This window comes from Brassica oleracea, chromosome C8 (assembly GCF_000695525.1).
Source record: "Brassica oleracea var. oleracea cultivar TO1000 chromosome C8, BOL, whole genome shotgun sequence".
NCBI classification, from domain to species: domain Eukaryota; kingdom Viridiplantae; phylum Streptophyta; class Magnoliopsida; order Brassicales; family Brassicaceae; genus Brassica; species Brassica oleracea.
The window spans coordinates 11,887,977-11,900,845 of record NC_027755.1 but is presented as its reverse complement, the minus strand read 5'-3'; the positions used below and the strand labels follow the sequence as shown (position 1 = coordinate 11,900,845).

Here is a 12,869-nt window from a genome sequence, read left to right as displayed (position 1 = left end):
TATTTGATCATTATTCATGCTAAAGCCTAGACCGAGAGACATTTTTGTTTCCGATCTAGCTTTGATTTTGGCTAAGGTGAGAGTTTTTTCCCAAACATCTCTTCCACGGCTTATGACCTCGAATAAGTATAATTTATTTCTAATGTGTTTCGTCTGTGTAAAATCGAGTATGTCATTGCTTGTTTAGTTTTAGGTTCTTTGCTTAACCGGAACTAGGGTGTTAGATGGTTCAACTATGCTTTTTCATTTATAACTGATAATATATACGTGTATAGTATATTGAGGTGATTAGGACGTTAGCCGACAATGGAGTTGTAATTCTGTGTGTCGGCCGGAGACCAGTAGATTTGGTGTGGTGGATGCTGTGGCACAGCTTAGTCGACATGTTGTGACAAGGCTTCGTGGTCGAAAAATCGTCTACGGGTGTGTGTTACCGAGCACATATTCTGTGGTGTTTTTAGCCTGTTAGTGGGCAGCGAGTGCGCACCTCGCTAGGACTGTTGTTTTATCTCTGGGTACTTTAGGTATCATGTTTGCAACGTGTTAGGATTAAATTATATTTATTCGGAGTGCTCTATCTGGGTCCATGGACTTTGGGTTTAGTATCCCATACCTCACTGAGTGACTCCCCTATTACTCACTCCTCTTTCTGCCCCATTTCAGATGAGACTGACGAGTATATGATATTTGGTCGGATTGGTGCTACTGGGCTTTTTATTCGGATTTTTATTTGGGCTTAGCGTGAGTGGAGTTGTGTGTATGGGCAACGTGTTATGAGATATTGTTGGTGTCACGCTTTTCTCCAGATAGGAGGTGACAGGTTTCACAGTTAATCTCCCTCAATGAATTAATTATGTAATTGTTTGTAAGGGTTAACTATCTATATCCCACAAGAACTACTATATAGCATCAAATATCTCTCAAACTGTGATTTCATGCTAAATCTCTCTGGTTAAAATTTTTCAAAGTATTTACACATTGAATTTAAGTTTAAAACATAATATACATTATAGTTGGTTTGATGGGTTTACCTTCTATTAATACCAAACCACCTAAACCAATGTTAAATCGAATTAAAATCGATCCGCTCCGATCTAAGTTCATCTTCTTCATTTGGTTGGTGTGTTTTCCCTCTTCTTGCTAGGGTAATTTTAAGTAGGGTTTTTCGTAATACTATGAAACATGAAACAAGTAGTAAAGTCAAAATTCAACGATCAAAAGTATTGTATTATTGATCAAGGGAGCTTACAACATATTGGTTAAGAGATCCTAGTTCTAGCTGCCTAGCTCTATTGTTGAAGCCATGAATAGTTGATCCCTTGTTCTAGGGTTTGGGACCCCTTGTTATAGGCTGTTGTTAGTCGAGAATTAGGTTAGATCTTTCCATATCCTAAAATATGAAAAGATATCTCTGTATTAGTAGTTTTTCATTTTATTCGGAGGTAAGAGGAAAACCTGGCCCGAGAGCTGGAAATTGTTTGGTCAAGAGAAGAAGGTCGACGACCTGCTCAAGAGGAATTGTGTCCCCTTTTATAGGTTAGTCGTATTTGTTCATTAGGTCAGAGGCCTCCATATTCGGAAATATGGAAGAATTCCCTTTAGTAAAAAACTTCCAGTTTTACTTGGAGGCAGTGATGGAGCCGGATTTGAGCTGGGATTTCTCCACGTGGGAATCTGAAAGTCGGCGTCCTGCTCGGAAGCCATAGTAATATATTTTGGATTAATTTTACTCAACAGTTTGCCCTTATTTTTGATTTCATTGTCGAATTCGGGAGATAACTTGTGCACTTCGGTCGACCGGAGTCGTTCCTTCTCAACATGTCTATCATGACCAGGATGTCGCTTCCTTAGTGCCCTTTTTCTGAGTTCGTCTAGGCCTGAACCGTATTTAACCCGGAGGAGAGGTATTTGTCGAAGGTATACCATGGTCTAGTAGGTGTTTCTAGGCTTGGAGCCTGATTAGATCAACTGATCTAGCAGGATTTATGATTTTTGTCTTGCATTTCAATAGTTGACAAGACCCATTTTCTTGGTGCGGGGCCTTGGCAGTGTCGAGCCTTACCATTTGTCACATTACTTCAATGGGTACCTGATTCTCCGATCCCATTTGTTGATTCATGGCTTGGGCGGAAATATTGAATAATGACGTTTTTACAATGGGCATACATTGCTACAATGGGCATACGATTACTACTTCGTCGTTGGAAGCCATGTATCATTGAAGTCAATTGCAGGACGCTTTAGTGTCTCGCTTGGAAGCAGGAGAACTGTAACTTTATCTGGAGGAAGGAATCTTAATCCGAAGATTACGTCCGCAAGGGATTATGTGACTATTTTTTGAGTTTCCTTTTCTCTTTTCGTGCAATATGGTCATTATCGACTTTTAAAAAAAATACTTAATATTATAAATCAACCGATTAGACCGGAATTTCAGTTTCGGTTACAAGTTTGATTCAACCTAAATTTTCCTAATTCAAACATTACAAGACTAACTTCGCTCGCCCACTTAACCGACGTTATCCGCTAGACTGCTCCAAAATCTTTAGAAAATCATTCCCCGTTCTCAGCCGTTGATGTTTACCACAAGAAGGTGGGGCTTACCTTGTTGTCTCAAATGCCGGACTTCTCGTGACATCGCAGGAGTAGCTAGGTATTGATAATATCCTCAAACTTGTACTTGACTGACCATGAAGCTCTAGACTCAATGATTAGAGGAAGAGATAGCACACCTTGCGGGAAGCCACCTGTACCATACTAATTGAAGGACATAGAGGAAAGGACACCATAAACCGCAAGCAGCACAGGCGCCACACAACCTCCAACAAGGCGAGCTGCGGGGAAAGCGTGACCAGAACCCGGGTCTTCAATACCTGCAAAAAAGAGAGAGAGAGAGTATCCTGCCAAGACGACCAACGACAGTCGGAGCACTGGGATGGGTACTCTCTAAAAATCTCTCCACTGAACGGAGACCCCATAAGACTCGAACGGAATCCCTGGCCAATTCCATGACCCGAGACTAGAGAACCTAACTCGGTCCTCTTTGCGCTACATAACTACGTCTCGCTGGGGAAGCAAATAGTAGTCAAATAGCAGCATCAAAACGCTCAGTAGCCATTCGCGAGATGGAACGAGCAACAACCAGGACAAAAGGATGGGGCAGACCAGCAGGCAAAGAGCATCAACGGAGGCAAAACCGTTACAGCCATAGACGACAAGACAAGCTTAAAACCTCTAAAGATGAACGCCCAGAACCACAGAGAGACCGCGACTACACGACCACCAAAGAGACCGCGACCACACGACCACCAAGACTCATTGTAAACGCGCCGACGATGAACCACCCTCCTCTCCACTGAGCAGAAGCACAGCCCGGAACCAAAGGCGAGACACCAAGCCTTGATTCAAAGAAGTCAAAAACACACCATTCCAAAAAAGCTTCGAAGAAGACACACAATGAAGAACCGGAGGAGACAGAGCAGTAGAACCACCACCACGCGCCATCATCGCCACGACAGTGACCAGATCTGCAAAAGGAAAAAAGAAATCCACCACTGCCGCACTCTAAGACACCGACTCCACTCCTCGAAGGACCTTGGCACCTCGTTGTAGCTCCAGGAGTTCACCACTTACCACAGGATCTAGTTCCCCTCAAAGGTAGATCTAGGGTTCCGGCAAGAGAAGTTCTGAAACACCCCAACCCGGAAATCTTTGAAAACATGTGAAAATTTCTAAGTAAAAGATCAAGTCAAATTTTATCCAATAAACATGAGAAATACTGCAACTTTATAAATGGAACACGAGACTAAATACTTAAAATCATGTAGTTTACAATGAAAATATCTTTTACAAAACTTCTCAAAATTACCCAAGTTCAAATACCCTAGCCCCGATGTTCTTTATAGCGTCGCGCTCTGGTCCACACAATCAACCTTACCTGCATCGCAAAGGAGGCATGAGTATACAAAATTACTCGGTGAGGACGCTCAAAACCGCCCACATGCAACTCATTAATCAAGCAATCAAGTTCCACGTTACATTCTAACAACCTAGCAATCCTTTTCTATCAACAATTTGTTTCCATCATTACTTAGCCATTTTGCATATTACTTATCAGTTTTCATGCGTCTGAAACTAACAACCTAACATTCGGTTCAATCACTCATTAACTTTAGCATTTCCTAACATTCCGACCCGAAGGTCCATCAACCTGCGGCCGAAGCCAAACCTGCGGACGAAGGCAAATCTGTGGCCGTAGCCAAACCTGCGGCCAAAGCCAAACCTGCGGCCGAAGCCAAACCTGCGGCCGAAGCCAAACCTACTGCCGTAGCCAAACCTGCGGCCCGTCGTCCATTACGGCCTGTAGCCAACCTGCGGCCGAAGACAACCTACGACCGGAAGGTCCATAACGGCATGTAGCCAACCTGCTGCCGAAGCCAACTGCGGCCGAAACCAACCTGCGATCCAAAGGTCCATAACGGCCGAAGCCAATATACACGGCCCGAAGCCAAAACATACTTCCCTTATTTATTTTAATTGTGTAATCATGTAATTTCTTTATTTAACAACCTACGACCCGAAGGTCCATAACGGCATGTAGTCAACTGTGGCCGAAGCCAACCTGCGATCCGAAGGTCCATAACGGCCGAAGCCAATATATACGGCCCAAAGCCAAAACATACTTCCCTTATTTATTTTCATTGCTTAATCATGAACTTTCCTTATTTAAGTTCAATTTTCTGTTCTCGTTCTTTTCTTCATTCATCTCATCCTTAATCAATTTCTATTACATTTTCCACTTAACATACCAATTCTATTCAAGATCAATTCTACGTTCATTCACATAAACATATCAATTAAAACATATCCTCATCACACAAAATCTAACATGCAATTATCCTAAGAATGCAAGAACGTAATTCGATCTTTGTGAACCATTTCGAAAAAACGAAGAGAACCTTCCATAAATAATTACTCTAACATATAATCTTCATCCTAACAAACTAACTATGACCAAAATACAAATTATTAAGTTGCCACGAATCACGCCCAACCACATCGGAAAATGGAAAAATAGATCGACAAACAAGATAGCTTGATTCACCATCAGTCCGCTCGCCAACCACAGATTAGATTGGAAGGAAAAACAGACAACAAAAGACATGATTGTATTTAGGGTTCAGGAAAAAATATTACTTTTTTGCAAAAGAAACATGAGAATGACTTAAACTCAACACGACGTTAGACCCTCGGCTTTGGTGACATGGAACCCAGCTACACATTTTGGCACAACATGAGATAATACAAATCAGTAATGCACAAAATATGCTATAACGAAGGAAGGACAAAAGAGATCAGCCGTAGGGTTAGGGGATGGTTACTTGATACGCAAGGTACGCATAGGGTTTCACTTAACCCTCTCAGATTGGCTCCGTCTTACCATACATGTGCTCGTGATGGGGTCAGCTGTATCCTCTGGTGGCTTACGGTTGGTGTTGGCGTAGATCGCCATCATGATGATGAGGTGCGGCGGCTCCAACATCGGTCGTCTCTCCTCCACGTCTCGGCTCCACTATGCAACACCAACAAGAGCAACGATGGCTCCATGATCATCAGCTACAATGGATCCGGTGTTGATCGGTGAAGAACAAGACTCCGGTGGTGGGTACCAATTACGTGGTGGTGCGTGACGTCAAGAACTCGTGTCTCCATAAGAGCCCAAGGAGGAGAGAAACATAAAGGAGTAGAAGAGAAGCATAGAGATAGAGAAATAGAAAGTGATCAAGGAAGAAATAAGATGGTGGTTAAGCTTTCCCTCTACATCAATGTTGACGGCTGCCGAAGGGAAACACACACGATGATCTAAATTTATATTTTGGTATAATAAACCCTTCCCATTTGGGTAAGGGCAAAAAGGCTTGGTTTAAATACAATTATAAAAATTAACAAAACCAAACCGGTTAAAGGAAACCGGTTCATTACATAAACCTCCCGCGATTTATATTTTAAAATTTTTAAAATACTGCGGATCGTTACAAGTTCCCCCAGAAACTCAAACATAACGACGTCCAAGAGAGATCCAAGGAAGATAAGAAAAAGGAAAAAAGAGCTGAGGAGAGAAGGTCGGTTTCAAACGTCGGTTTTCTTTTTCTGTGGCTAGAGAGGAAGATAAGGTAGAGCTCGGGCATTATGGACTTGATTCTTCGGCACCATTGATTGGGTAACTTGACTTATATCTACGGATGCCCAAAGATTTTCCTTATTCCCATGGGAAGCTAATAGAGTCAAACCCATGTCTGTATAACCGTCACGGATTCAGATATGGCATTTCTTCTTTATAGCTCTATAGCTTTTTGAGTTTTGTGGGAACCGAAATTCGCACTGTCGATTTCCGTTTAAATTAGGAAAGTTAGGAAAATCCTAATTTCTCAGACGTCCCGGATATCTGCTAAACCACATTCTAAGCAATCATAACACGCAAGTAAAGACAAAAACAAATAAGAAATCGTAAAAAAGAGCAAAAGGAGTTTTATTCCGAATTCGCGTATGAGCGTTACAACAAGGTAGAAGTCTTGGCTATGAGAGCTTTCGGCGAGATATCTAGTTCTAACAACCTAAGACTGCAAAACCTAGTTGAGTTGCAGCTCGAAATAACAAAAACGGAAAGTTGCCTAATTCCTCTAAGTGCTAAGTCTGTTCTGAAAAAGTTCTCTCTCGTGCCTTTCGCCTAGGACTCCTTATATACTCCCTCCAAGGTCGGTTTGAGTTTTTCCCTTCCTGCCCTTAAGCCGTCATAACTCGAAAATGGAGATATTCCATTTTTCTCGATCTTCATGATTATCCGTGGAAACTTAACATTTATCTGCGAAAATTTGACAAACTATAAACCGCCATAGTATCAATGGGCTTTTCCTTAAAAAATTGTAAGTGGGTTTCTAATAGTGTTTTAGACCTGTTTGGGCCGTCTTTCAACTCGAAACGTTTATTACGAATTTTATCGATAAAAATAAACTTTTCACGATTTTTATCGTAAAGTTTAAGTGATAACTCCAATTGATGGGAGTGATAAATGATATGGCTGACGTACTCGGGAACTGGCATTGAGGAACTGACGAGAATGCAAGGTTTTGGGTCGTACCTGTTGATCAATGTCCAAAACAGTTCAGTCGCTATGTAGCGACCGGGTCCGCGATGGATCGGTTTCTACGTAGCGACCAAACAAATGGCTTGGTCGGTCGCTACGTAGCGACCGATCGAGAGGCTCGTTTGGTCGCTATGTAGCGACCGACTTACTGCGGATCGGTCGCTACGTAGCGACCGACACGTTACGGATCGGTCGCTACGTAGCGATCGATCGAGAGGCTTGGTCGGTCGCTACGTAGCGACCGACTCGTTAAGGATCGGTCGCTACGTAGAGACCTTGTTTGAATCCTTTTCCGATGTTCCATGAACGTGATCTTGGGCTGCGAGTGTTTAGTTTCGATGAATGAACCAAGATTAATGTAATATTTTACCGCAAGATTCTTCGTAAAAGCAATCTTTACGATGAATATTTTTCGTGAAAACGTTCATGCTGATTTTTACGGATATATGGATGTTAACTTCGTCGTGTCCGTTTTTGGCCCCAACATTTTCCGTTCTTTCTTGACTTCTTTTTTTTTTTTATTGCGGGATTATTTTCCGGGAATTTTAGACATTGATTCCGTCGTGACCGATTTTGACCCCAACAAGTTTCTTAATTCAGAATTTATTAGGAGGTGCTCCATATTATTCTCGGTTCTAACTCAAACTCAGGTTCTTATTAAACATGATTTTGTCCCAACTCAAGAATATTACAATCATTAGGCACAAAAGGTCTGGAATACCAAAAAAACAAGCTAATTCTACACTTGAAAAAAAAAATGTCTGACAAATTTAAACTATCACTTGTAAGCTAATAATTGTTTTTTAATGATCACTCAATGAACAAAGAAAACAGTGTTGTATAATACTCAACATCAGACATTTCATTTAATGCAAATAATTCTACTTTCTTGATCAAATACACTCTTTTTATTGTTTAAATTCCATAAACTAGTATTAATATCTAAACAATAAAAATTTATTATGAGTAAAAAAAGAGAAAACATGTTTAATTGGAGCTAAGAGCAGCAAATCCACCACCTCTCATCATTTGTTTAAATTCCTTAAAATTGACCATACCATCTCCATCAACATCAACCTTACTAATCATTTTCCTGCAACCTTCAAGTGTTCTTCCTTGTTTCAACCCCATTGATGCAAGAACCGACCTTAACTCTTCATCGGTGATGAAACCATCACCGTTCTGATCGAATACTCTGAATGCCTCCCTCATGTCCTCTTCTTCTTCTTTCTCTTCCATCATTTCTTGATACAATGACCCAATCTCATCTATATCCATGAAACCGTCTCCATTCACATCCATCTTTGCAATCATCTCCTTAATCTCATTTTCGGGAACAAGGATACTCACACTTTTGAAGAAATCCCTCAGCTCATTTTTTGCAATTTTCCCATCGCCATTCTTATCGAACATTTTAAATACTTTACTCAGTTCTCCACGATCCATTTTATCAAAAGTTCTGACGGTGGTTGTAGCAAAAAAGAATTATCTCACATTTGAAGAATAATAAAGATCAACAAACAGAGTCTTAAGTCTAAGTTGGTGAATTTTTGCAACAAAAAAAAAACTTCACGCAAGATGGACGATGTCAAAGGCACAAATTTAAAAAAAGAAAAGCAAATTATGAGAGAGAATAATGGGTTTCGTTGATGGACTCCACACGTTTCAATTTTTCAAAAATTTTATGGTCTAAAAATAGCTATATAAATGCCTTGAAATAGACATGAACCATCTAATTATGACACCAATCGAGAGATCCTCATTAGCATTCCTATAAACTAGGAGCGTAGCAAGCGCGGAGATGTTGACTAATTCATACGTTGTTATAGTTCTAAAACATTATAGGAGGTGGAGTCAAGTGTTTAGTTTAGTATAGTCGTAGTGGTTATCAGAAGAGATGTATAAGAAGAAGAGAAGAAGTATTGTGAATCATACAAATGTGAGCATTTTGTTGACGGCCAACAATCAATTAAATGTGAGCATGTTGGTTTTGGATATAAACTCATATGACTGATTAAACCTTTAAAGTTATTTCATTAATAATTGACATTTAATACTTTTTGGCGTCTAAATTTTCAAATCAATTTTAATATAACTAGAGATTTTACCTCGCTACGCGCGATTTATTTGTCTATAATATATATATATATATATATTATAAATGTGAAATATAATTTAAAACATCAATTTTCAATAAATTATTTTTATTTTTGTGTTATATAATTAATTTATTTCTGAAACTTTTTTTTGAAATATCATTAATATATATTTATATATATTAGATGCAAACATAATTAAAGTTTCTTTTAATCTGTTAGTACTTATGTCTAACTATTTCGTAAAAGTTCAAATATTATTTATTTAATATTTTCTAATTTTCTACTTTTTTTATTATTTATGTATCATATATTTGTTTATACATCATCTGCGTTAATATCAAATTATTATTTGAAGAACAGGTAAATAACCTTATTTGATATATATATATATATTAAATGTGTATTTAATTTGAATATTAAAATATTTAAATTTTGGTTACCGATAAGAATGATTCAATAAATTATTGGAGCTGTAATACCGAGAAGAAAATTACTAATTTTCTAAAGTTTGTAAGAACATTTCTAATTCTACTTTATAATAGAATAGAAAATGAGTTTACTCTATATATAAATATAGTTTTTTTTGTTCATTGTTCTATTGTTTATTCTAAGTTAGAATATCAATGGAGTATAACCATACTCTATTATAAAGTATTTTATTTTGGAAAAAATAGAATAAATTATTGGAAATACTATAAAGCTCCCTCAAATGGATTGGTGATGTGTTAACCTAAATTGATCTTTGCAAAAACTTATTTGATATAACATTATAAAAAAAAGATGGGAAAATCTTTGGTATATACGATATACTGGAGGTAACAATTTTTTTTTTTAATCAAGTCGCCTTGGCCTAGTGGTAAAGGGGTCCAGCTGGAGTTTCTGCAATGGGTTCGAATAGCATTGACCATCCATAGACGCCTTAAGTGGCAAGAAAACCGAGATTTCTATGGATCTTATGAGATTAGTCTTTGGGTCTAGAAAACATTTGGGATCTCCACAGTTATCAAAAAAAAAAAGGTGTAATCTAAGCCATGAAGATATCTTAACTGTTTTTTAGTTTAATGATACTGTATACGATTATTTGTTTCAGTGGTACAAATCACAAGCCACAAAGTTCCATTAACTATTTAGGTTCAAATTTGATAACATCACATAGTGAACTAAGGTTAGGTCAAAATCATGATTCTAGTTTAGCAGTATAGATTGTATATGGTTTACTAACGTAAAAATTTATATAAATTTTGCCAATCATCGCATTATATTTGGGGATAATGCTTATGATATCTACAGTCTTGCAAATAATAATTTTTATAGACTTATAAGCAACTATAACATTTTTCATATACTCAAGAACACAACAAATAAATAATTTACTATACCATTGATTGCACCCTTAAAATCAAGAAAACTATAATTTTTTTGTCAGAAAATTAGGATTAACTCCTCATTGATCACATTGTTATTATTTTTTATAGTTATGTATTTACATAGAAGTCCTTAATGTCTTGGGTATTTTCTTAACACGCCCCCTCAAGATGGTGGAACCTGTGTGACACCAATCTTGTCCCGTAAAGTCTGAAATGAAGTCCTCGGAAGCGGTTTGGTTAACCCATCGGCCAGCTGATCGTGAGTCGATACATGAACAACTCGAAGAGCATGATTCTGGATTTGACCACGAACAAAGTGGTAGTCAAGCGAAATGTGTTTCATACGAGAATGGAAAACAAGATTTGCACAGGGATAGGTAGCGCCGATGTTATCACAGTAGATTGTAGGAGAGGATGGAAGCGAAACACCAAGTTCTGTGAGAAGAGAACATATCCATCGAAGCTCAGCGGCAGTATTAGCGACCGCACAGTACTCAGCTTCCGTGGATCACCACGCGACCCCTTGCTGTTTCTTCGATGACCAAGACAGTGGATGTGTGCCAAGATAAACGATGTAGCCATTTGTGGAGACGTAGTCATCGCTGTCTCCAGCCCAGTCAGCATCAGAGTATGCATGGAGAAGCGGATTCTTTTGCTTCTTGAGATAGATACCATGACTCAATGTGCCAGACAGATAACGCTGGACTCGTTTGACAGCATTCCAATGATCAAGTGTTGGCTGATGCATAAATTGAGAGAGACGGTTTACCGCATATGAGACATCAGGCCTGGTGAGAGCAAGGTACTGTAAACTGCCAACGACGCGCCTATATTCAGTAGGATCAGGCAGAGGAGGACCAGAGTTCAACGTCAGTTTAGGAGATGCAGCAAGTGGAGTCGCAACCGGTTTTGCATGAAGCATATTCGTTCGTTGTAGCAGATCAGTAACATACTTCCTCTGCATCATATGGAGGCCATGAGGTGTGCGAATGGTTTCAATACCAAGGAAATAACTGAGATGGCCGAGATCTTTGATAGAGAACTTCACAGAGAGAGCATCAATAACTTGTTGAACAAGTGAGGAGATTGTGCCAGTGACGAGGATGTCGTCCACGTAGACTAACAAGTAAACAAAGCTCCCAGCATGACGAAGTATGAAGAGAGACGTATCAGGTAGAGAGTTGCTGAAACCGGCTGCAAGAAGAAATTTCTTGAGTTCAGAGTACCAAGCTCGAGGAGCCTGTTTGAGCCCATAAATGGCTTTACGCAGGCGACAAACATGAGAGGGACGATCAGTGTCCTGAAAGCCAGGTGGCTGAGCCATGAAAACCTCTTCATTGAGATGACCTTGGAGAAAGGCTGTGTTGACGTCTGTCTGTCTTACTGGCCAATCATTATTCACTGCAAGACCAAGAATCAAACGAATTGTCGTAGACTTAATTACCGGACTGAAGGTATCATTATAGTCTACACCAGGCTGTTGATGAAACCCCTTTGCCACAATCCGTGCTTTGTATCGATCAATACTACCATCAGGGTTGTACTTGATTGTGAAGACCCAGCGGCATCCCACACCGTTCATTTGTCGAGTTGCTTCGACAAGATCCCAAGTACGATTCTCGTTGGTGGAGTTAAACTCTGCAGCCATCGCTTTCCTCCACCTTTCATGCTTGATAGCTTGTTGCCAAGTCGTCGGAATCCAATGAGGGTCGGATTGTAGTTCTACAGTGAGATTGTACTTCGAGGTCGGCTTGAGAATGTTATTTCTGGACCTGGTTGTCATTGAATGTCTCACTAGAGGTACCGCAACAGGAGGCAGGGACATACCAGATGGTGCAATAACAGTAGGCAGGGACGTACCAGATGGTGCAATAATAGTAGGATCCAGGAGGTTTTGTTCCTCAGGGTGTAGCAAAGGACCAGTAGGAGCAGGAGACGATTGCTGAACCGCAGGTGGTGGAGCTGAAGACGTTTCCGCAAGCACAGGCTCCGTAGGTGAAGAAGCACACGCTGGAGCCTGATTGATCACAGCCGACGGAGAAGACTGTATGAGTGATGGCACTGGGAAAATGGTATAAAGATTGTCAGGGACAACTGTGGCTGGTTTAGGGATCGGGGAAGGCTTAGGTATGGTTAAGGAGTGATATGGGAAAACGGTTTCGTTGAAGCGAACATGTCGAGAGACATAAACACGACCAGATACGGGTTCTAAACACAGATAACCATTTTGAGTCAGAGAGTACCCTATAAAGACGCATGGAA

The 12,869-nt window shown here is 39.8% G+C and overlaps 1 protein-coding gene across 1 annotated transcript; it reads right to left on the bottom strand.

The window, feature by feature from the left end:
- Positions 1–7,982: 7,982 nt before the first annotated feature.
- On the bottom strand, positions 7,983–8,787 carry LOC106310180 (calmodulin-like protein 2). Its single transcript, XM_013747402.1, has one exon. It carries the CDS (start codon positions 8,585–8,587, stop codon positions 8,129–8,131), a length of 459 nt encoding a protein of 152 aa, XP_013602856.1. The 5' UTR covers positions 8,588–8,787; the 3' UTR covers positions 7,983–8,128.
- Positions 8,788–12,869: the final 4,082 nt, after the last annotated feature.